A 25,084-nucleotide genomic window follows, 5' to 3' on the forward strand; every position below is an offset into this window, starting at 1 on the left:
GTGGGCTCACCACCTTCCCATGGGCTCACCACCTGTGGGAGGTCGCATTGGGGTCTGGTGCAGTGTGAACTGGGCAGTGGCCGAAGGCAGTGACCTTGGCGATCCTACCCCGGCTACAGAAGCTGGCTCTAGGTACGTGGAATGTCACCTCTCTGGCAGGGAAGGAGCCCGAGCTGTTGTGTTAGGTCGAGAAGTTCCGACTAGATACAGTCGGGCTCGCCTCCACACACTGCTTGGGCTCTGGTACCAGTCTCCTGAGAGGGGTTGGACTCTCTTCCACTCTGTTGCCCACGGTGAGAGGCGCCGAGCAGGTGTGGGTATACTTATTGCCCCCCACCCCCTACCCGGCTCGGCGCCTGTACGTTGGGGTTCACCCCAGTGGAAGAGAGGGCAGCCTCCCACCGCCTTCGGGTGGGTGGAACGGGTCCTGACTGTTGTTTGTGCCTATGCACCCACTCTTTTTGGAGGAGGTGCTGGAGAACGCTCCCGCTGGGAACTTCATGGTTCTGATGGGGAACTTCAATGCTCACGTGGACAATGACAGTGAGACCTGGAAGGGCATGATTGGGAGGAACGGCCCCCCCAATCAGAACCCAAGTGGTGTTCTGTTATTGGACTTCTGTGCTCATCACGGATTGTCCATAACGAACACCATGTTCAAGCATAAGGATGTCCATACGTGCACTTGGCACCAGGACACCCTAGGTCACAGTTCGATCATAGACTTTGTGGTCGTGTCATCGGACTTGCGGCCGCATGTCTTGGACACTCTGGTGAAGAGAGGGGCGGAGCTGTCAACTAATCACCACCTGGTGGTGAGTTGGCTCCGATGGTGAACGGTGAGGGATGCCGTCAAGCTGAAGTAGGAGTACTATCGGGCCTTTTTGGCCTGTGGGACTGTTGAGGCAGCTGATGGGTACCGGCTGGCCAAGCGGAATGCAGCTTTGGTGGTCGCTAAAATAAAAACTCGGGCATGGGAGGAGTTCGGTGAGGCCATGGAGAAAGATTTCCGGACGGCTTCAAGGAAATTTTGGTCCACCATCCAGCGTCGCAGGAGGGGGAAGCAGTGCACCATCAACACTGTGTATAGTGGGAATCGGGCGCTGCTGGATGAGATTCGCCCGGAATTCCTATAGCCTCTGCATGTTGTGGGCCTGTCCTGGTTGACACGCCCCTGCAACATCGGGGACAGTGCCTCTGAATTGGCAGACTGGAGTCTATTCAGGGATGCTGGAGAGGAGGGTCTGTCGGGTCGAATCTCTGATTCAGGAGGAGCAGTGTGGTTTTCGTCCTGGCCGTGAAACAGTGGACCAGCTCTACACTATCGGCAGTCTCGAAGGTGTATGGGAGTTCGCCCAACCAGTCTACATGTGTTTTGTGGACTTGGAGAAGGCGTTTGACTGTGTCCCTCTTGGAGTCCTGTGGGGGGTGCTTCGGGAGTATGGGGTACCGTACCCCCTGATACGGGCTGTTCGGTCCTTGTACGACCAGTGTCAGAGTTTGGTCTGCATTGCCGGCAGTAAGTCGGACGCGTTTCCGGTGAGGGTTGGACTCCGCCAAGGCTGCCCTTTGTCACCGATTCTGTTCATAACTTTTATGGACAGAATTTCTAGGCGCAGCCGAGGCATAGAGGGGGTCCGGTTTGGTGGCCTCAGTATTGCATCTCTGCTTTTTGTAGATGATGTGGTTCTGTTGGCTTCATCAAGCCATAATCGCCAACTGTCACTGGAGCGGTTCACAGCAGAGTGTGAAGCGGATGGGATGAAAATCAGTACCTCCAAATCTGAGACCATGGTCCTCAGTCGTAAAAAGGGTGGCGTGCCCTCTGCGGGTCGGGGATTAGATCCTGCCCCAAGTGGAGGAGTTCAAGTATCTTGGGGTTTTGTTAACGAGTGAGGGAAGAATGGAACTGGAAATCGACAGGCGGATCGGTGCAGCGTCTGCAGTGATGCAGACTTTGTATCGGTCCGTTGTGGTAAAGAAGAAGCCAAGCCGAAAGTCGAATCTCTCAATTTACCGATCGATCTACGTTCCTACCCTCACCTATGGTCACGAGCTGTGGGTTGTGACCGAAAGAACAAGATCCCGGATGCAAGCGGCCGAAATGAGTTTCCTTCGCAGGGTGTCCGGGCTCTCCCTTAGAGATAGAGTGAGAAGCTCGGTCATCCGAGAGGATCTCAGAGTAGAGCCGCTGCTCCTCCACATTGAGAGGAGCCAGATGAGGTGGCGAGGGCATCTAATTCGGATGCCTCCCGGACGCATCCCTGGTGAGGTGTTCCGGGCACGTCCCACCGGGAGGAGACCCCGGGGACGACCCAGGACACGCTGGAGAGACTGTCTCCCAGCTCGCCTCAGAGCGCCTCGGGATCACCCCAGAAGAGCTGGACGAGGTGGCTGGGGAGAGGGAAGTCTGGGCGTCCCTGGTAAAGCTACTGCCCCCGCGAACCGACTTCGAATAAGCGGTAGAAAATGGATGGATGGATAGATAATTTCCCACTGCACATCTGATGATCTCTCACGAAACACTAATGTGCTGCAGCACAGTGATTGAATAACTGAACTACCGTAAACAACAGAATGTTTAGGCCTACAGACTGTTATATTTGACACACAAGGACACGTATAGTTTCATAGAGACATACACACAACATGGTTTTGTGATATTTCCTTCTACCTTTTTCATTCCTTTTTTTCTCCTTTTCCCCATTCCTTCTTTAATCAGCCTGAGGATGACCTACCCAGCCCATCCTTTTCTTCTCCTCTTTCATCTTCCTCCACTCCACTCCCTCTCTCAAAGGAGGAGGTGGAGGGTGAAAATCCCCGCTTTGTAAAGCCCAAGCATGTACCACCTCCTCCTTCTCCTCCTCCTCTGTGCTCCCCACGACCCAAGTGGCAGGTATGCTCCCGGTAGCGCTTTCTTTGTAATGTGTGATGGTAGACTGATCATGTAGATACTATATGTCCATAAATTGTATCACTTGCTGTTATGCAACATTCATATCTGGTTTATTTATTTTCAACTTGCTTTTCTTACTAGAAATGTAGCTCTCTCTCTACTTATTACCTGTGACCCCCCTTTTCTTTGTTCCCATCTCCTCAGCCTTCCGTCTATCTTCGTTTACTGGAAAATCCTGCTTCGGTGGCTCCACAAAACAGTTGCCACATTTCCCCCATGTCTTCTTATTCTATAAGCGACAGTCGTTCTCTTTCACCCTCACTCTCCAATAGCCTTTTGTACTCTCCAAGTCCTGAACTACACTACCCAGAATGCACGTCTCCTGTTCCTAAAGCCAGCCATTATTCTGCCTCTGCTCTGTTGGATAATGTTCTTTCCTCACCAAGGTCAGAGGAGGAAATGCAACAGGTGAACAAACAGGTTTAATGGCATTTAATGGAAGCACAAAGCTTCATTTAATAATTAGATTCTTTTAACAGTTTGCTTAATATTAATACGTATAAAATGTTTCTTAAACGTATTTCCATGTTCTCGTTTATTTCTCCCTCTTGTTGGTCCACCCTGCAGAGTAAAGCTGAGAGGCTGTCAACTAGACAGTTTGCCCAAAAAACTATTAAGGAAAGAGCTGTCATCCTTTCATCCTTGTTTACTGGCTCCAACAAACGTACTCCCACTCATTTTTCCTCTCTTCCTGAAGCGCAGGTTCTGCTCGTCATTGAGTGTGTATGTTAATTTCTTGTTCTCCGGCTTCATCTTTAACTTCTGACTCTTCTCTAGGTTGAACTATCTACCTCTATCCCTCCTATATCTCTGTCTAAAAGCACCGAAATCTACCCTGTGGTCCACCCTGTCCCTGATCCCACTGCCCAGGCTGGTTTCTCTTCTAATCCTGTTCACCACAAGCACAAGAAAGAATTCCCCTTTCCCTCATTGTATGCTGACCCTGAAAGTCCTCAGCATACTTGTCATTTGGATTCCTTGTCTAGTAACAGCAAAGTCCCCACTGAAATCTCATATTCTAATGAGAGCCAGGATACCACATCTCCGTTCCCTGAAATCAGCTTCTCTTCAGGTCCAGTTTTTGCAGGGACAGAATACAGTCCTCAGGACAGTCTTGAAACTAAACAAATCAACAAAACTTCCCATGAGACATCTGAGAGCCACAAATGTGATATAAATGCAAAGGTAACAGATGTGTGCCAGTAGCCTGACATAATAGCAGCAGGATGCATGGAATGGAGCAAACTTTTGCATGCTTAGATTTGTAAACGTATAATTTGGGATCAGCACAAACGCATTGTTTTCAATAAGTTGGTCTTCCTTCTGTTGTATGTCTTAGTGTAATGGAAGTTATTGTCTTGAAGACCCTAAAGGAGACGTTCGAAAATCAGTCATTCGCTCTGAGAGTTGTCCAAGTGGAGCGCCAAGCTACAGTAAAGAGGTACCAGTTAATAACCCAGCATAAATGCAGGTTTGTTCAGGGAAAGAACTGTCATCTTTTCTCTTTCTGACTTTTCTTTTGTGGATGCTCTGTTTCCCTGTGTTGTCCTTGCGTTTCTCTTGGTGTCAATATTAGCGTACAGTTGGAAAGGTGTCTTCAACCATAGATGCTAAAGCCCAAATACTGGCCATCCTCTATGAGACAGATCACAGGCCCGGTGCTGCTATGGTAAGAAGTGTGTGGATATTGCAGGGAGGAATCTAACAGTCAAGTTCGTGGCCTTTTCTGCCGTTTTGTCAGAAAAGCTAGTAAATTAGCAAAATGCTCACACAGTTCTGCATTGTGCATGCAATTAAATATAACTATAAAATATTTTGGAATAAAAGTCACTCTAAAAGGGTCTTCTAATCACTGCATAGATACAGCTTTATACTCACCTAACATTGCTTATAGTGTTAGTCTTGGAAATGCAACTAGTCTTGATAAAACATTCCCAACTCTCCTCAAGTCTTGTATGCAATGCTTTTTTGACATCCTGTCAAAAAAGCATTGCATACATTTTTTAAGTTATACACCGGTCAGGTGCACATTTAATGACATTTTGACACAATGTGGAGCACAGTATTATATTCCAAAAACAATAAAAACCGAATGGCAGAATGGCACTTGGTAGAGCACAGGCCTCTGATGATGCCTCACAATGACTCATGATTAAAACTACTCGTTAAGGAATCATTGAGTGCAACCCGTGATAGCTTAAATGACATGCCAGAGTTGCTTTTCCAGCATTAGAATGAAAAATTATCCGATTTGAGTTTGCAGAGATGCATCGCTGCACTCCATCATACTGAAAGGTGCCTCATATTTTGTTTACCTCATTTAGCAACGTGAGAGGATGAAAACACTATAAACAGCCTTCAGTATGAAACCCATTGTTAAATTAACACATCTCTGACTGTCAATTAAAACTGAGTGTTATCGTAAAGGCAGATTTGGTACAGTTCTTGTACTGGATATCATATTGCGCAAGGACAATGTTGTGGCAAGTCAGTCTATGCTGTACACTACATGCAGTATAGAAATTAGGTTTCCTGCTGGGATCCTACTTGTAGTCTTTGTGTTCATCTTTCCTCCCTTCCTTCCTTCCTCCCTCCCTTCATTCCTTCCTTCCTAATCCATCTTTCAACTATTGTCATTTATTACATCGCAACTATTGCAATCCGCCATCTGCGGAACGTCACGTGACAACACAGAAAACAGGACAGCTGACTTCCGTCATATGCAACAACAACAACAACAAGGATCGCTGACGTGATTGTGTGAAGCTTAACTGCCTTTTTTTTTTTTTTCTTTAAGGCTGCTGTCTTAGGACAAAAGTTAAATATATGTATATTATATGTAGTATACACGAAAAAAGCCAAAACATCTGCTGTTGTCATCTGTAGTGACATCTTGTGTTAAAAAAAAGACATTGTGGACATTTAAAGTTCCCAGGACTGCAATAATGACACTGTCCCCTTCACCATTCACCCAAGCGAGGAGGAAGTGCTTTTACCAGTTTTGCGAAATGTGGAAGTAGGTTGCGCATATACCAGATTTAGTGCAACTAAATTGCTGGCTGCTGGTTTGAAACAAGCTGGTTTGAAACAAATGCACTTTTGGCTCATCTTTTTTTTTTTTTATTCTGGAAGATAAAAAAATTTATTCCAGGAATGAAAAGGTTGGTAATATACTTTTTTTCAATATTGATTTTCCAGATGATTTCCACGCAAATATTCATACATAAAGGGAAATTAAAGTTGGTTAATAATATGAACGGCAATATTTGTGTTGAGTTTCTATAATATTCTTGTCAGGTATCCTTTGGAATAAATGAAAAGCCATATCCAAAATGTCACTTTAACCTTGTCTGTGTCTTATCCTTTTCACAGTGTGTGGGTCGTAAAGAATTTCACTCTGGACTCGGGGGCAGCGATATATGCCACTTCTGTTCTAAGCGGGTATACGTAATGGAGAGACTGAGCGCTGAAGGCTACTTCTTCCACAGAGAGTGTTTCCGCTGTGACGTCTGTAACTGCACCCTCCGTCTGGGCGGCCACACCTTCAACTCACATGAGGGTATGCTTGAGTCATTGTCAATGAATTGATTTAATCTTGTTTTTCAAAATAAAGTTCATCTTGAAATAATTGCCTGTTGTGAAATACTAACTATATAATATATAATAATAAATAAATATATATATCATTTTAAATGTATATTTTTATATTTGTATTTGTAAATGTTTGTATTCTTCCTCCAGGGAAGTTCTACTGTAGGATGCATTATACTCAATACCAGTCCCGTACACACTTCAGGAAAAGAAAGGTAAATACTACTATAATATAAATATTCATATGGAAATTAACATTTATTGTATGATGATGCACTAGACACATGACTAAGAGCATCTTAGTGAGTGGGTGTGTGTAGACAGCCAAGCAGTGTAGAGCGCGACACTAGTTTAAGCAACTTCACTGTTAGCAGATATTGTGCTTTTAAAAACAACAAAATTAACGCTGTTTCGTTGCTAATGTTACACTTCAGATTGCAACTCAGTATGCTCACACACAATCCTATTTAACTGTATTTGGTTTATTTTTACATTTGAGTTGGCAATTTTGTACGCCTTCTCCAAAAATTTTCAATGTAAATTGCTGTAATTTCTTGAGTACACCGTGTTTCAAAAGTCACTCATGGTTTAGTATTTTTTTTTTTTATTGAATTGAAACAAAGTAAATGAAATTCACAGGGTAAAACGTACATTAACTGAGAATATTTGTGGTACCATCTTTAATTTGGAATGTTCATCCATAAATCAGTGGTACACCTTGATGTGTGGACCACCTTCTTTGTAGCAATTAAGCCACGATTTCACGCATGCTTGACCAACATCTGACAATATTTTGAGTCACTGAAGGCCATGCTTTTCTGATGCATTCTTCAGCTGTTGTGAGATCTTAAGGCCTTTTTTCCATACATTTTTAACTTGACATAACCAGACAAGAAAAAAAAACATTTTTCCAGCAAGATGGCACCTCAGCGCATTACTCGCATGAGTTTCGTACGTTCCTGGATGAGCAGTTCCCAGATCAGTTGATTGATCATCTTGGTCCTGTAGAATAGGCTCCCTGGTCACTTGATCACATGACCAATCATGTGCTTCAGTAACTCATGAGATGTTGTCAGATCTTGGTCAGGCATATGTGAAAGTGTGGCTTAATTGCTACGCAAAAGGTGCTGCACACATCAAGCTGTACCACTGACTTATGGATGAACGTTCCAAATCAAAGATGGTACCATAAATATTCTCAATGAATGTAGGTTTTACCCTGTGAATATCATCCAATTTGTTTAAATTAAATTTTCAATCAACAATACAAAACCATGCGTGACTTTTGAAACACCCGTACCGCACTGAAATATATGCAACCCCAAAATCGCCCTCCCACAGCTGCATTCTCCTTGTACCTACAGTATGTATTATATGCCTCCCCAAAAGATTGTTGGTATCCATGCTAAAAAAAAAAAAAAAAAAAAGGATTTTCTGCAATTACGCGCGAGGGCTCCCATCGGAGTTTATAGTGTATAGTCCACTGGGCGTTGTTATTTCGTACCTGTGGCGAAACCAAAGCGCAGAGTTTCTGTTGCTGTAATGCACCCATGCAGTTGGTGAATGGGCACATGCTGATCTAGGCAAACAGCCTCTCAAAACTCACACTGACTGCATCACTGGGTGCTGTTTTGGCCAAGCTAAAAAAAATCATGAAAAAAGAAATGGTGGAAAAAAACGTTTTAACGCTGTATCTCCACAATTGAGTACTACGTAGTTCTTAGTATTTTCACACATTATCAGCAGTTATATACAAACATTTTACATTTATTTAGAAACTAATCTCTGATTTCACTATACAGGGTCTTTTTAAAAGGAAAAACCTCGATAACCGGTAGCAAAGGAATATGCTAACATTACTATATTTGATTGTCCTGCATATGTAATCTCCTGTGTAATTTGATTTGGGCAGGAGGACCACAGCCGTGTCACATCCTTGGTGCTAGACAATGGGAGAAACTCGGTGACAAGCAGCATCCAGATGCAACAACCTCCAGGTACCCTGGTTTCCTTGCTTAGGCGAGGCCTGAGTTGGCCAAGGCATGACAGCCGGGCTGTGTGTGTGATTCCTGGACATCTTTTAGGCAGTGTGCGTGAGTCTTTCACAGCTGTGGGTACCCATATCAGAAGCTACTCAGATGACTATGTGTTCCTGTATGAGTTGCTGAGCACGGGCTGTTCTCTGCTTTGTGTAATGCACGAGGTGCTCAGACAGATAAGCCAGGAGCCTCAGCTAGGCCAGCAGCATTTCTTTGGCCTTTAGCTCACATACTCCAGCTGAGGAAATAGTCAATGAGAATGTGTGATCCATTTACTCTCCATACATGTGGAATTGTCTAGAATTATATCTGCATTTCAAGTGCCCTATTGGGTATATTTTTGAAGACCAAGGTGATTTTTGTAAGCAAGGTACACATCATCTGACTAGTTTCTATTGTTCCCCCCCCCCCCCACTATTTAGTTTTACAGCGGTAGGAGTTTTACAGTGGACTTTCTTAAATGTCTGCATTAATTGGTCATCAAATGTATTCTGATCTCCTTCTAAATCACAAGAATAAACAGAGTCTGCTTAAACTAATACCAGACAAACAATTCTGTTTTCATATCTTTAGTGAAAATAACGTAAATATTCACAGGACAGGGATGAATGACATACTTGGCAAATAAAGATGATTCTGATGAAGAAGTAAGTAAAATCTTGGATTTAATAACTGGTCAACCCTCCTTTGGCAGCAGTAACCTCAATCAAACGTTTCCTGAAGTTGTAGATCAGTTGTGCACAATGATCAGGATGAATTTTGGACCATTGCTCTTTACAAAACTGTTGCAGTTCAACGAGATTCCTGGTATGTCTGGTGTAAATAGCTCTCTTGAGGTCATGCCACAGCATCTCAATCAGGTTGAGGTCATATTTATATGTACGTAAACTTGCATAAAGATGGAAAAGGTTAAAAAGGAACTCGGTCTTGATGTTCATCAGTCCATGGTTAAACAAATTGTCGATAAATGGAGAAAGTTGAGCAGTGTTGCTTCTCATCCATGGAGTGGCCGTCCTGTAAAGATGACTGCAAGAGCACAGTGTAGAATGCTCAGTGAGATAAAAAAAAAAAAAAAAAAGAATAGTGTCAGCTGAAGACTTACAGAAATCACTGGCACATGCCGACATCACTTTTGACAAGGCTACCGTACGTACATGGGTGGAAGAAGCTGTTGCTGTCTAAAAAAATAAAAATAATCATTGCTGTACTTTTAAAGTTTGCAAACGAGCACTGCTGGCAAAATATTCTGTGGACAGATGAAACCAAAGTTAAATTATTTGGGAGGAAGACAATGCCATGTGTGGAGGAAAAATGGCACAGCAGCATCAAAATCTTATCCCAACTATGAAGCATGTTGAAGAGAGCATCATGGTATGGGTGTGCTTCCCACCTCAGGGCCTGGACAGCTTGCTATCATCAATGGAAAAATTAATTTGTCAGTTTATCAAGATATTTTGCAGAAGGCCATCTCCCCAACAGTTGAAGCTATGAAAGATGGATGTTGTAACAGGAGAATGATCCAAAACACAGAAGCAAATCAACAGAATGGCTTCAGAAGAGGAGTTCTGGAGTGACCAGTCTAAGTCCTGACCTCAACCTGATTGAGATGCTGTGGACATGACCTCAAGAGAGATATTCACACCAGACATCCCAGAAATCTTGCTTAATTGCAATAGTTTTGGAAAGAAGAATGGTCCAAAATCCATCCTGATCATTGTGCAGGTCTGATCTGTGACTATACAGGAAACATTTGGTTCAGGTTATTGTTGCCAAAAGAGTGTCAACCAGTTATTAAATCCTCCCTGTCCTGTGAATGTTAACATTATTTTCATCCATCCATCCATTCATTTTCTGAGCCGCTTTTTCCTCACTAGGGTCACGGGCGTGCCTATCCCAGCTGTCATCGGGCAGGAGGCGGGGTACACCCTGAACTGGTTGCCAGCCAATCGCAGGGCACATACAAACAAACAACCATTCGCACTCACATGCACACCTACGGGCAATTTAGAGTCTCCAATTCATGCATGTTTTTGGGATGTGGGAGAAAACCGGAGTGCCCGGAGAAAACCCACGCAGGCACGGGGAGAACATGCAAACTCCACACAGGCGGGGCCGGGGATTGAACCCGGGTCCTCAGAACTGTGAGGCTGACGCTCTAACCAGTCGGCCAACGTGCCGCATATTATTTTCAATTTTAAAAAAAAAATGCAAACATTGTACAGTTGTTTGTTTGAAAAGTATTGGTTTAAGCAGGATTTGTTTATTCTTGAGATTTATATGAAGATCAAAGTACATTTGATGACCAATTTATGCAGAAGTTTAAGGAGTTCAACATTTTTCACATACTTTTTCCTCCCACGATATGCAACTGTCCTTGATGCCATTTTAAGCGTACTGTGAAGTAGTGCACATATGCTGTATAGATCTGTGCCTCGAATTTTCTTGTTCAAGGCTGCTTTGACTATAAACATCACTATACGAGTGTGAATGATTACCTAACCCTGGTGACAATGAATCACAATTGGGCACAATGTGCAACTGAGTGGAAATGTGCCAAAAGTGTAGCGTTTGCTAGTGCGACATTGAATTGCCACTTGCAAGTAACCTGGAACATGCTCCTGAATTTAACTTTCAGAATGTGTTTGATGCTTTTGAATGAACTAAGAATTGAATGCACAGGAATTCCATATGGTTGTTTACTCGGCATAAGGTCTACTGCACACCTACTGACTGCAATGGAAGCAATGGGTTTTTTCCCCCCTTCATAGTTTAATTTATTTACGGTTATCTGTGTTTAGTTTGACTTCATTCTTTGAGTTTTGGTTTTAAAATAAATGTACATTTTAAGATAAAAAATCAGCTACATTTACACTGGGACACTGGTGATATACATCTCTCTAATATTATTTGTGAAATGATATTTTGTTGTCTAGCTTTTTCATAGCACTTTGGTTTTGCTTTTTATTTTTGGCCTAAGATCGCCAACAAAATATGTAATTTAAAACTCCTAGTATTGATATAGTTTTTGCTTGAAAATAAGACCAAAGAATTTAAATTTTTATTAAATTCTACTGCTTTGAGTTTGTTCTGTTTTTCTGGTCCTTTTCTGCACTTTCATCTTTTCTGCCTCCCACACATTTCTCGTCTTTTTTGTCTTATTTTCCCCTTCAGTTCATTCACTTCATTTTGTTCAGTCTGTTTAACATTTCCAATGTAACACAACCTCTGATTGATGCAAGAAGGGTGACAATTGGCCATTGTCTGCTGTAACTTGTCAGAGTACATTAGCAGCTATGATGCAAAGCAGAAGCTGCCATCCCTCCTCCTCCTTTTCAGTGTAATAATTGTGTGATGCACCTATGACACATTTTTTTTGGTCAAAGCCATCGCATAGTCACTGTATCTGTGTTCCATAGCAGTCATAGCATCAATGTGACCCTCACTAACCCTTGTGCTTAGCAGTTCCTCACTAACACCATAACACCAAAACACTACCTACCTGCCTCAGATGATGCATCATCTTCAATCGTCCTTCTCTCAAGCCTAGTTTGACAGTAATGTGTGTATCCACATCTGTGTGGTTCCCTCTGTTACAGAAGAAGACCTCCCCCCTTCAGAACCCCTCTCCAGATCTCTCTCATGTACCTGCTAGAATTTGTCCAAAAGATAAGCTGCCCAGTAGCTGCTTTTTCCACACACCATTAGTGTTTAATATGCTATAGTGGATGTACAAAATAAACACAACCCTGGTTTTCCCCCATGATCACATTAAGAAATTAAATTTGACCTACAACCAGTATGACTGAGTTGAAAAAAAAAAAAATTGGGGGGGAAAAAAATAAAAGTACAATGAGCAACTTTTGCTTTATTTACAGTACTGTATTTTCACGACCATAAGGCGCACTTAAAAGCACTTACATTTTCTCCAAAATGGAAGGGGGCGCCTTATAATGCGGCGCACCTTGTGTGTGCGCCGAGTTCCAAAATCTATAAATGTTGTTGTGTGATGAGCGCTCCGCTTGACTGACTGGGAGCATTTCCTGCCGACACGCTGCTTATACAGAAGAAAAGCGGATGTGGCTGAGGACAGCATGCGGACGTAAAGGGGGAAGGGTGCACCTGAAGGAGGACGCTAAAGCCACGCCCACAGTAGGTATATAGCGCCGGTCAAGCCAACCTCCACTCGTAAAGTAGCAATCATGCCAGCCGCCCCTAATTTTGTTCCTACTAGGCATTACGGTGATAATAATACCCAATAATACGGACGTCAATGCTCTTCGGTTAAGGAATGCAACCAGCAAGGTTAATTTGAATCTTGAGATGCATTAAAAAATGTAGTTTATTAGTTTTCTGAGACTTTTATTTTTAAATACAATATCAGATCTTCATCAAACCTCTTATAGTGGAGTCCTTGGTGGTCTGTCACACAGATCTGGACTTGTTTTGCGATACCAATGGGATTGTGTTGGGGTGGCTTTGGCTCAGTAGCTAGAACAGGTTCGAATCCCTGCTACGACTGTCCGCATATCGAAATGTCCTTGGGCAAGACGCTGAACCCTAATTTGCTCCCAATGGGCCTGGCAGCAGTCGCCCATTGGTTTATGAATGTGTGTGTGTGAATGTGAGGCTTTGTAAAGCGCTTTGGGTACTGTGATGATGTAGATAAAGCGCTAGATAAGTGCAGTCCATTTACCATTTATTTTCCCTAAGATATAAAATAAACTAAATTTTTTTAAATATATCTCAAGATTCAAATTAACTTTGCTGGTTGCATTCCTTAACTGAAGAGCACTGACGTCCGTATTATTGGGAAACATTTATTTTGAAGGTGGCTTTCGCCGCGAGTTGGCGACCTATTACCGTAATGCCGAGTATGAACAAAATTAGGGGCGGCTGGCTTGACTGCTACTTTACGAGTGGAGGCTGGCTTGACCGCAGTCGAAAACTGCACCTACGAAGAGACACGCTTACGAAGCACAGTTTAAACCGCAAGCTATCAGTTACGTGGAGGAACATGGGAATCGAGCAGCAGCGAGAGAATTCAAGATCAACGAATCCATGGTTCGCAAATGGAGGAAGCAGGAAAACGAGCTTCGCCAAGTCAAGAAGACGAACCTGAGTTTCCACGGGAAAAAAAAGAAAAACAAAACGTGGAAACAAGGTGAGGTGGCCCGAGTTGGATTAATGAGCAAAGAACAGCCGGGAGAAGCATCTCTACAGTCACCATTCGACTGAGTGCAATAACTTGGAGCTTGCCATCATTCCGGGAGGCTTGACGAACCGCTGGACATCCATGTAAACAGGTCGTTCAAAGTTAAGTGAGCGGCGTGGGAGCCATGGATGACAGATGGCTAACACAATTTTAGACTAGGAGGCAGCGCCGGGCGAGTTACGCCACAATTTGTGAATGGTTTGTGGATGCTTGGGCTCACGTGTCTGCTTGCACTGTTGTTCGAGCTTTCGTAAAAGCCGGCATCATTTCTGAGTCGCCGCACGGCAACTGGCGTGTTTGATTGAGAAACTTGCCCAGCTGTTCATTTCGGATACAGAAGATGAGGACTTTGATGGATTTGTGGTTGAGGATTGATAAAAAAATAACGTGAGTACATTGTTAAATACTTCAATAAAGTACAACGGAACTCAGTTTTGCTCCAGCTGCCTTTCTAAAACCATTGTTTTAGCGTGCATGCATGCTACCGTATGTTTTAAGCTATCGTATGTTTTACCACGCCTGCACCCAATAATACGGTGCGCCTTATGTATGTGTTAAATACAGAAATAGACCCCGTAACTGAGACTGTGCCTTTTGATACGGTGTGCCTTATGGCTGTGAAAATTTTGTTTTGTAAGTAATAGTGAGCACGTTGGTGACTGACATTAACCTCAAAACACTGCTGTAATCAAAACAAAGGGTAAGTATTTGTTTTAGGATGTGCAGTCCGCTTATTGTACATTTCTCATTATTTTATACAGTATACCTTAAGATTTTATTTTTCAAATGAATTTTACAGGTTATAGGTTTTCAAATTATTTATCTCCATCTATATATTTGTATTAGATACAAAACTGATCTTTTTACAAGGTGTGTTCACTTTATATCCCATGAATACTAATTGTTTTGTTGGTGTAGGTATACTGTAGGGATCGACGTCTTCTACCAGCCTTTTTATTGCATTTCGTCATTCAGAATCACTGTAAAGAACTAATATATTTATGCAATGTAAATATAACTAAAAAATAAATCCAGTTGATAACATAATTGTTTTGTGCTTTATTGTCAGCTAGTTTGTTTTGCATTGCATATTGTAACTTGAAATTAGTTTTGCATTTTAGTTTAACAATAAATATTTTCTTGTCTATTAATTAGCAATTGCATTCATTATCATTTGTCAAGAAAATCCTCTGTCTCCCGTTGTGCTTAGTTGACCTAACATCACCTACAGGTCATAGTTTTCCGTGAGTCTGAGAGTAGCACATATTTGGAACTGTGTGGCAGATTTGAAAGGCCAAACAAAAACACTGTAGTAAACAGCCATTAGTTCAACTGAACCCCAGTGAATTTGATAGTGTACCTGAGCAAAGCTGAAGTGAATCATGTCTCCAATCAACTTCTACTGGACTGTTTCTGGACTTTCTCAAGTCTTTTCCTCTGGGTGCTGATGCTGTTTCACATCTTCTCAACACTTCACACGTGACTCGTATGAATCGCTTCTTACACACCTGTAGCCATTTTAAATGGGAACATCAAAATGTAACAGTAAGTCCACTCCCCTACATAAGTATTGTGCCTATTTGCCTGTTTTTGCTGCAGACTAAAAACATTTGGGTTTTAAAGCCTCTAAAGCATTGGTGTCAAACTCAAGGCTCGTGGGGCCAGATCCGGGCTGCCACATCATTTTATGTGGCCTCCGAAAGATAATCATGTGCACCAACTTCCATGATTGTTGCTAAAATTGGTACCAGTATTTCAAATTGTCATTTTTTAATAAACAATAATGCTGAGATATTGCTTTTTGTTTGTTACCAAACCCCTTTTCACAGTAACTCGAACAGTAGTTGAACATACTTGCCTTCTAATTTCAAAATTAGTTATCCCTCATTTTGTTGTGTATATGTAATATGATGAGGCGATTAAACATTTATATGGTTTCACTGTCATAACAGCCCTCTGAGGGAAATCGTAACTACAGTGTGGCCTGTGACAAAAATGAGTTTGACACCCCTGCTGAGTCTAAAACCATCAGACAATAGGAATAACAACAATGGGTCACAGGCTTGATGGCGTTATTGCATACATATTATTTACACCTAAAAATGACGTTTTCTTCAGCTTCTTTTAAGTCAAAATTGGGTCTTTTGTTTTGAATAATTGTTTATTGATACTATACAAGTTCTGTATCAGATGCTGATGTAAATACCTAAAATTAAAACTTAAACTGTTTTTCTCGCTTCATTCATCTTTTGGTGTCAAACTCGAATGTTTCAATCAATGGTACACCGAAAATAAAGGAACTGGCCCTACTGTTCCCATACTTTTTATAAGGGGAGTGGGCTGGGTCATTTGATGATCCCATTTTTCTTTTCTTTTTCCAATGATTAAGTGGAATCATCTTTGGAAATATACTGTACTAAATGTTGACGTCTTTTAATGTGAGTACAGTATTCTGTTGCAACATGTTGTATTGTAACTTTAGTGTGATAGCATCAAAGTAGTTAGCAAAGAGTTTTAGCCAACATTAGACTGAATCTAGATTTACTTTTCCCTTGCATTAGACTGTGTACTTGTTGTCAATCTTAAAAGTAAAACAGTAACTGGTTGTTTATTACAATTTTCAATTTCATTTTAGACTGTGGGTGCTTCAGTCTACTGCTTAGTAGATCCTCATTGTACTTTGGACTTTAATGCCAGATTATACTCTCTACCCAATCAGTGATTTATTTATTCCCCCCACCCCCCCACCCACCCCAGACAGGTCATCTAACATGCATTCAGAGCATTTAAATAGATGTTTGATGGGTGATCCGGGAGAAACAGACATGGCTGTGGAAACCCTGGATGTGTCCTGTATAGAAAATCCTGCAGCGCAACATGTCACAGTGGTGAAAGGTGCTGAAGGTCAGTATTGTTTTAAATTGAAGGTTTCGATTAGATATACAGTGTATAGTACAAACCACAAATCCAATTAAAGTTGGGACGTTTAATAAATAAATAAAAACAGAATACATTGATTTGCAAATCCTTTTCAACCTATATTCAATAGAATACCATACAAAGACAAGATATTTAATGTGCAAATAGTTATTGGGGGTTTTCTGCAAATGTTCTCCAATTTGGAATTTGATGCCTAATTTGGAATTTAATGCCATTCCAAAAAAATTGGACAAGGGCAATAAAAGACTGGGAAAGTTGAGGAATGCTCAAAAAACACGTGTTCACCAACAGTTTAGTGTCATGATAAGGAGAATCCCCCCAAAAAAGATGGAGCGAGATTCATCACTTTGTGAACAAATGTGTAAGAAAACAGTCCAACAGTTTCACAACAATGATCCTCAATTTACAGGACATTTGAAAGGAATTTAGGGATTTCATCATCTACGGTCCCTATCATCATCAAAAGATTCAGAGAATCAGGATAAATCTCTGCACGTTAAGTGGCAAAGCAGGAAACCAATATTGAATGCCCGTGACCTTTGATCCCTCAGACGGCACTAAATTAAATATTGCCAGGTGGGGTCAGGGACACTTGGGAAAACCATTGTCAGTTAATGCAGTTTATCGCTACATCTACAAATGCAGGTTAAACTCCACCATGTAAAGCCATATACTAACAACACCCAGAAATGCCGCTGACTTCAAGGCCCTAGCTTATCAGAGTTGGACTGACGCAAAGTAGAAAAGTGTGCAGTGGTCTGACAAGTCCACATTTCAAATTGTTTTGAAATGGCCAAAGAGGAAAAAAGGACCATCCGGATTGTTATAAGCGTGAAGTTCAAAAGCCAGCATCTGTGATGGAACATATGGGGTGTGTTTGTGCCCATGGCATGGGTTACTTGCACATCTGTCAAGGCACCATTAATGCTCTACGGTACATACAGGTTTTGGAGCAACATATGCTGCCATCCAAGCAACGTCTTTTTCAAGAACGTTCCTGCTTATTTCAGCAAGAAAGCCACATTCTGCACATTACAACACCGTGGCTTCATGGTAAAATAGTGTGAGTACTAGACTGGCCTGCCAGCAGTCCAGACCTGTTTCCCACTGAAAATGTTGGTCAAATTATGAAACGCAAAATACGACAACGGAGACCCCGGACTGTTGAGCGGCTGAAGTTGTACATCAAGCAAGAAGGGGAAAGAATTCTACCAACAAAGCTTCAATTAGTGTCCTCGGTTACCAAACGTTTGAGTGTTGTTAAAAGGAAATTTGGTGTAACACATTGGTATACATGCCCATCCTACCCTTTCTGGAGTGTGTTGCAGGCATCAAATTCCAAGTGAGAGAATATTTGCAAATAAACAAAGTTAATCAGTTTGAACATTAAATATCTTGTCTTTGTAGTGTATTCAATTGAATATGGGTTCAAGAGGATTAGCAAATCATTGTATTCTGTTTTAATTTACATTTTACACAATGTCCCAACTTCATCGGATTTGGGGTTTTTATATTAAGATACTGCTTAGCTACAATATGATGAACATTTGTATAATCTGAGATCTAAGAACGCTAACAACCAGGCTAATCATAGTTTTGCTTCATACTGTCTGAGAGGTGTTGAATTTTCATCTTTTGTTTCTCTTTTTTCAACTATGGTCATGTTCCTCAGATTTAATTGCATTAAAAGACAGTAAATAATTTGAATTGAGGGCATCTTGTTTGTTTTCTTTTGGGAGGTGTGATTTAACAAATTCTGTGATCATCTGCAACATGCATTTGTAGTTTAGCAATATGTTTTATAATGTAGTTTGCAGGACTTCATTTTCCTGAGAGCTGTACTTAATTTAATACAACTCCTGTAGTGAATCTAATTTGCTCAAGTGATAATAATGTTGTTGCTTGTCAGTATAAATATAGTTTGTGCTTCATTTATCATAGAAGCTGAAGTTGCCAAGTGTTATCCAAGGAAACGCAAATGCAAAACACAATATTTAAAAAAAAATATATTGCGGCTTATCAGGATGAAAACATGTCAACAGCATTTACCGTGTCTCATGGCTCTTCTTTAATGGACTCAAACACAGAAATAAGACAATGACAGTAAATTGAATGTCAATCAAAGATTTTATGTATCTAAATTGTCAAGCTTGTCAATTTTGTTTCATGCAGTTTGATATACAATACTGAACCCCGGTCCTCAGAACTTTGAGGCAGATGTTCTAACCAGTCGACCACTGTGCCGCCGCCACTGACATAAGTTTAGGTCAAATCAACATTACACAATGACAGAAATAATGAGCGCTAACTTACTGTAATTAAATTACTTTATTGCAATTAAATTACTTTAATAAATACTGTTAATGACATCCCTACTCTAACTTTCTCACTGTCCAAGCTACATGGACGGCAGGTGTTGTCCAGAGTTCCAGTCAGTTTGACTTGTTTTTGTTTTGTTTTTTTGGGGGTTTTTTTTATCCCCCCAATGCTGCGTTGCTCCTCTGTGTACATTCTTCAGGTGCTCGATCAATTTTGTTATGTTGAAGCATTTGGATGACGCTCCCCATGACGTACTTCAATTGTGCACAGACTGCAAATAACTTACGTGTTGTTTGTCTGAGACACCGCAAAATAGTCCCACACTGACGACGTGTTTTGTTTCACCGAAAAGATTGAAAAATCTTTATTGGCCGTCAGATAGTTACAATACTGCGCAACAAGACACGTGACAAGGCTAAAAATAAACTAGCTTTTGGATTCATACAGGACGAAGACGCGGAGTTAAATGTCTTGTGCGGAGCTGATCGATGAAGTCATTGATGGGATCGGCGACTTATGACATGAAAGCCGATCAGCATAAAATCATAATTATCGGCCGATGCCGATAACACCGATCAGATCGCCATAAAGTCTAGTATCAGATAGGGGGATGAAAGTCTCTGACAATGCTTGTACAGTTATTATATTTAGTTTATTTTATGTTGAACTCATCGAGCTGGGATGTCATACTTGCGTCCTACCAGTACTTTCAGAAGTCTGTACAGGATGTTGTCTTCTCTGTTTGTTGATCTATTTTCTCCCCAATTTTTGCAGGTCACTGTAAAACCAAACACAGTGATTGTTGGAAACAAAGGATTAAAGCGAGTGAGTAGACTTCTCCCTAGCTCAATTTATGTAGCTTTAAAAGCATCATCTTAATGTGACTTGAAAATTTTTTGAGGTGTAAAGGTAAGTACTGCATTGTCAAATTAAGATGACAATCAACCAAATCAAAACCAAAAATTTAAATTTACCCTGATCATCAACAAATGCCTGAAATTTTTTTTTAGCAGTGGCTCAATCCAACCAGAGAACTGAATCCCCATACTGACCTATGTAGTTTGAGATGGATTAGTCAATGGCTGTGTGTTGATAAACATCAATTTCTCATCTTTTCCAGCGTTCCCATTGAATTTTGTCAAACACTTCCAACGAAGCTGTCCACGTAACAAAGAAGGACCGGAGACTGTTCCTGAAGCGGAGTCTGACTTTGAGGAGATCGATTCAGCAGAAAAACAAACTGTACGTTCAGTATGTGTGTGCGCATATACAGAATGTATGTATGTGTGTGCGCATATACAGAATGTATGTATGTGTGTGCACATATACAGTATGTATGTATGTATGTGTGTGCACATATACAGTATGTATGTATGTATGTGTGTGCACATATACAGTATGTATGTATGTATGTGTGTGCACATATACAGTATGTATGTATGTATGTGTGTGCACATATACAGTATGTATGTATGTGTGTGCACATATACAGTATGTGTGTGCACATATACAGTATGTGTGTGCACATATACAGTATGTGTGTGTGTGCACATATACAGTATGTGTGTGTGTGCACATATACAGTATGTGTGTGTGTGCACATATACAGTATGTGTGTGTGTGCACATATACAGTATGTGTGTGTGTGCACATATACAGTATGTGTGTGTGTGCACATATACAGTATGTGTGTGTGTGCACATATACAGTATGTATGTGTGTGCACATGTACAGTATGTGTGTGTGTGCACATGTACAGTATGTGTGTGTGTGCACATGTACAGTATGTGTGTGTGTGCACATGTACAGTATGTGTGTGTGTGCACATGTACAGTGTGTGTGTGTGTGCACATGTACAGAGTGTGTGTGTGTGCACATGTACAGTGTGTGTGTGTGTGCACATGTACAGTGTGTGTGTGTGCACATGTACAGTGTGTGTGTGTGCACATGTACAGCGTGTGTGTGTGTGTGTGCACATGTACAGCGTGTGTGTGTGTGTGCACATATACAGCGTGTGTGTGCACATATACAGTATGTGTGTGTGTGTGTGTGTGCACATATACAGTGTGTGTGTGTGTGTATATATGTATATACATGTATACGTATAAATGTACATGTACATACATGTGCATACGTGTACGTGCATACATGTGCATACGTGTACGTACATGTGCATACGTACATGTGCATATGCGTACGTACACGTATGTGTGTATACGTATGTGTGTATACGTATGTGTGTAAGTGTATACGTGTATGTGTATATACGTGTATGTGTATATACGTGTATGTGTATATACGTGTTTACGTTTATGTGTATATACGTGTATGTGTGTATACGTGTGTGTGTATGTGTGTATACGCATGTGTGTATACGTGTATGTGTGTATACGTATGTGTGTATACGTGTATACGCGTATGTGTGTATACGCGTATGTGTATACGCGTATGTGTGTATACGTGTATACACGTATATGTTTATACGTGTATATGCGTATATGTGTATACGCGTATACATATACATGTGTATATATATATATATATATATACACATGTATATACGTATGCCCGGATAAATGCAGAGGGTTGCGTCAGGAAGGGCATCCGGCTTAAAACTTTGCCAAACAAATATGAGCGTTCATCCAAATAATTCCATACCGGATCGGCCCAGGTTAACAATGTCCGCCACCGGCGCATTCGGAAATTCAGCTACTGTGGGTCGAAGTCGAAGAAGAGGAGGTGGAAAGTGGGTTCTTCGTCAGAAAGAAAAGAGGAAAGCACATAGCAGAGAACTGAATATGGGGACTTTGAATGTTGGGACTATAACAAAAAAAATCTCGAGAGTTGGTTGACATGATGATTAGGAGAAAGGTTGATATATTGTGTGTCCAGGAGACCAGGTGGAAAGGAAGTAAGGCTCGAGGTTTAGGGGCAGGTTTTAAATTATTTTACCATGGTGTAGATGAGAAGAGAAAATGGAGTCGGGGTTATTTTAAAAGAAGAGTTGGTTAAGAATGTCTTGGAGGTGAAAAGAGTATCAGATCGAGTGATGAGGCTGAAACTTGAAATTGAGGGTGTTATGTGTAATGTGATTAGTGGCTATGCCCCACAGGTAGAATGTGACCTAGAGGTGAAAGAGAAATTCTGGAAGGAGCTCAACGAAGTAGTTCTGAGCATCCCAGACAGAGAGAGAGTCGTGATTGGTGCAGATTGTAATGGACATGTTGAAGGAACTAGGGGTGATGAAGAAGTGATGGGTAAGTACAGCATCCAGGAAAGGAACTTAGAGGGACAGATGGTGGTAGACTTTGCAAAAAGTATACAAATGGCTGAAGTAAACACTTTTTTCCAGAAGAGTCACGAACATAGGGTGACCTACAAGAGCGGAGCTAGAAGCACGCAGGTGGATTACATCTTGTGCAGACGATGTAATCTGAAGGAGGTTACCGACTGTAAGGTAGTGTTTGGGGAGAGTGTGGCTAGACAGCATAGGATGGTGGAAGACAAAGGCAGAGCAGAGAACCACGTGGTGGAAGCTGTGAGAGGACGAGTGTTGTGCAGCTTTTCGGGAAGAGGTTAGACAGGCTCTCGGTGGACAGGAGGAGCTTCCAGAAGACTGGACCACTGCAGCCAAGGTGATCAGAGAGGCAGGCAGGAGAGTACTTGGTGTATCTTCTGGCAGGAAAGCAGAGAAGGAGACTTGGTGGTGGAATCTCACAGTACAGGAAATCATACAATGAAAAAGGTTAACTAAAAGTGGGACACTGAGAGGACCGAGGAGAGGCGAAAGGAATACATTGAGATGCGACACAGGGCAAAGGTAGAGGTGGCAAAGGCCAAACGAGGCATATGATGACATATATGGCAGGTTGGACACTAAAGAAGGAGAAAATGATCTATACAGGCTGGCCAGACAGAGGGATAGAGATGGGAAGGATGTGCAGCAGGTTAGGGTGATTAAGGACAGAGATGGAAATATCTTTACTGGTGCCAGCAGTGGGCTTGCGAGATCGAAAGAATACTTCGAGGAGTTGATGAATGAGGAAAATGAGAGAGAAGGGAGAGTAGAAGAGGCAAGTGTGGTGGACCAGGAAGTGGCAATAATTAGTAAGGGGGAAGTTAGAAAGGCATTAAAGAGGATGAAAAATGGAAAGGCAGTCGGTCCTGATGACATTCCTGTGGAGGTATGGAAGCATCTAGGAGAGGTGGCTGTGGAGTTTTTGACCAGCTTGTTCAATAGAATTCTAGCTTGTGAGAAGATGCCTGAGGAATGGAGGAAAAGTGTTCTGGTGCCCATTTTTAAGAACAAGGATGATGTGCAGAGATGTGGGAACTATTGAGGAATAAAGTTGATGAGCCACACAATGAAGTTATGGGAAAGAGTAGTGGAGGCTAGACTCAGGACAGAAGTGAGTATTTGCGAGCAACAGTATGGTTTCATGCCTAGAAAGAGTACCACAGATGCATTATTTGCCTTGAGGATGTTGATGAAAAAGTACAGAGAAGGTCAGAAGGAGCTACATTGTGTCTTTGTAGATCTAGAGAAAGCCTATGACAGAGTACCCAGAGAGGAACTGGTGTCAGGTGTCAGGTGTGTTATGTGACAGAGGGACAGCCAAGGTTCGATGTTTTGGAGTCAAAGTTAGAGAGAGCAGATTTCGTTGGTTTGGACACACCTAGAGGAGAAATAGTGAGTATATTGGTAGAAGGATGATGATGATGGAGCTGCCAGGCAAGAGAGCTAGAGGAAGACCAAAGAGAAGGTTGATGGATGTCGTGAGGGAAGACATGAGGGCAGTTGATGTTCGAGAGGAGGATGCAGGAGATAGGCTTACATGGAAAAGGATGACGCGCTGTGGTGACCCCTAAAGGGACAAGTCGAAAGGAAAAGAAGAAGAAGAAGAAGTCATGATTTGAGGTGCAATGTCCAGTGCAGGTGTTGGTAAACTCTGCTTTCTTAAATCCAAGGTCTGCTTTCTTAAATCCAAGGTCACCGCAACAGTCCAGCAGAATGTTTTAGAGAACTTCATGATTCCTTCTGCTGAGGATCTGTATGGAGATGCAGATTTCATCATCCAACAGGACCTGGCCCCTGCCCATACCACCAGAAGCACCAAAACTTGTTTTGATGCCCATGTTATCACAGTGCTTGACTGGCCAGCCAACTCGCCAGATCTGAACCACATTGAGAATCTATGGGGTATTATCAAGAGGAAAATGAGGGGAACCAGACCCAAAACCAAAGAACTGACAGCAAGCATCAAGGAAATCTGGGCTTCCATAACTCCCAGGCAATGCCACATGCTGAGTGCCTCAATGCCACGGCGCATCGAGGCAGTAATTAAAGCAAACAGATTCCCAACCAAGTATTGAAGATTAACATATCGTTTTTGAAAATTCCATATTTTGATTGATTTAATGTGACCCTAATTTCTTTTTTCTTCTTCTTCTTTTTCGTTTTCTTTTCTACAAAAACTGAGAAGTAAATGACTTCTTCACAGCATTCACATTTTATGAATTCCTGATTTTGTGGGTTTTATGAGCTGGAAGCCCAAATTATGTCAAAATAAACAAATAAATACTTGAAATTGTTTAAATTGTGAGCCCTCAATCTGTAATTTATGAAAGTTAACTTTTTGAATGAAATTATGGAAATAAACTTTTCCATGATATTAAAATTTTTTGGGAAAGTGTGTGTGTGTGTGTGTGTATAAAAAAAAAAAAATTCCATGTTGAGGACTGTGTACGGCATTTTATGAATGCATGGAAATTTGTTTTTCGTTACTCAGACCTCAAAAGGCCAGACATCTCTTGATCCCAAACACCACTCAGATGGAAGCGAAATGCATCCACAGCATCCAACGTGCAACTCAACTAGCCCAAAGAGACACTTGACTTTATCTCTTGGCGAGAAAGAGAGACTCCTGAGCTGGGACACTCAAGAGGTATCTTCAGTTACTACGGACGCCAAGATCACACAGCAACACCTGGTTGAGACATCAGTGTCTCTCTCCTAATATAATGCAA

The 25,084-nt window shown here is 41.7% G+C and overlaps 1 protein-coding gene across 6 annotated transcripts in view; it reads left to right on the forward strand.

Moving 5' to 3' along the window:
• The window catches only part of mical2b (microtubule associated monooxygenase, calponin and LIM domain containing 2b), a 127,497-nt gene that overhangs the window by 95,639 nt on the left and 6,774 nt on the right, over window positions 1-25,084 (forward strand). For 3 of the 6 annotated variants that reach the window (XM_061772531.1, XM_061772530.1, XM_061772532.1), the window contains 13 exons: window positions 2,723-2,896; window positions 3,101-3,364; window positions 3,524-3,658; window positions 3,734-4,141; window positions 4,296-4,397; window positions 4,533-4,625; window positions 6,329-6,515; window positions 6,698-6,762; window positions 8,460-8,544; window positions 16,556-16,702; window positions 19,832-19,882; window positions 20,178-20,299; window positions 24,847-25,002. In XM_061772531.1, coding sequence (XP_061628515.1) covers window positions 2,723-2,896; window positions 3,101-3,364; window positions 3,524-3,658; window positions 3,734-4,141; window positions 4,296-4,397; window positions 4,533-4,625; window positions 6,329-6,515; window positions 6,698-6,762; window positions 8,460-8,544; window positions 16,556-16,702; window positions 19,832-19,882; window positions 20,178-20,299; window positions 24,847-25,002 — 1,989 coding nt within the window. Of the gene's footprint in view, window positions 1-2,722; window positions 2,897-3,100; window positions 3,365-3,523; window positions 3,659-3,733; window positions 4,142-4,295; window positions 4,398-4,532; window positions 4,626-6,328; window positions 6,516-6,697; window positions 6,763-8,459; window positions 8,545-12,182; window positions 14,846-16,555; window positions 16,703-19,831; window positions 19,883-20,177; window positions 20,300-24,846; window positions 25,003-25,084 lie in introns of those variants that run through there. The other 3 variants (XM_061772535.1, XM_061772533.1, XM_061772534.1) reach the window with 3 other exon arrangements.

This window comes from Phyllopteryx taeniolatus, chromosome 5 (genome assembly GCF_024500385.1).
Source record: "Phyllopteryx taeniolatus isolate TA_2022b chromosome 5, UOR_Ptae_1.2, whole genome shotgun sequence".
NCBI classification, from domain to species: Eukaryota; Metazoa; Chordata; class Actinopteri; order Syngnathiformes; family Syngnathidae; genus Phyllopteryx; species Phyllopteryx taeniolatus.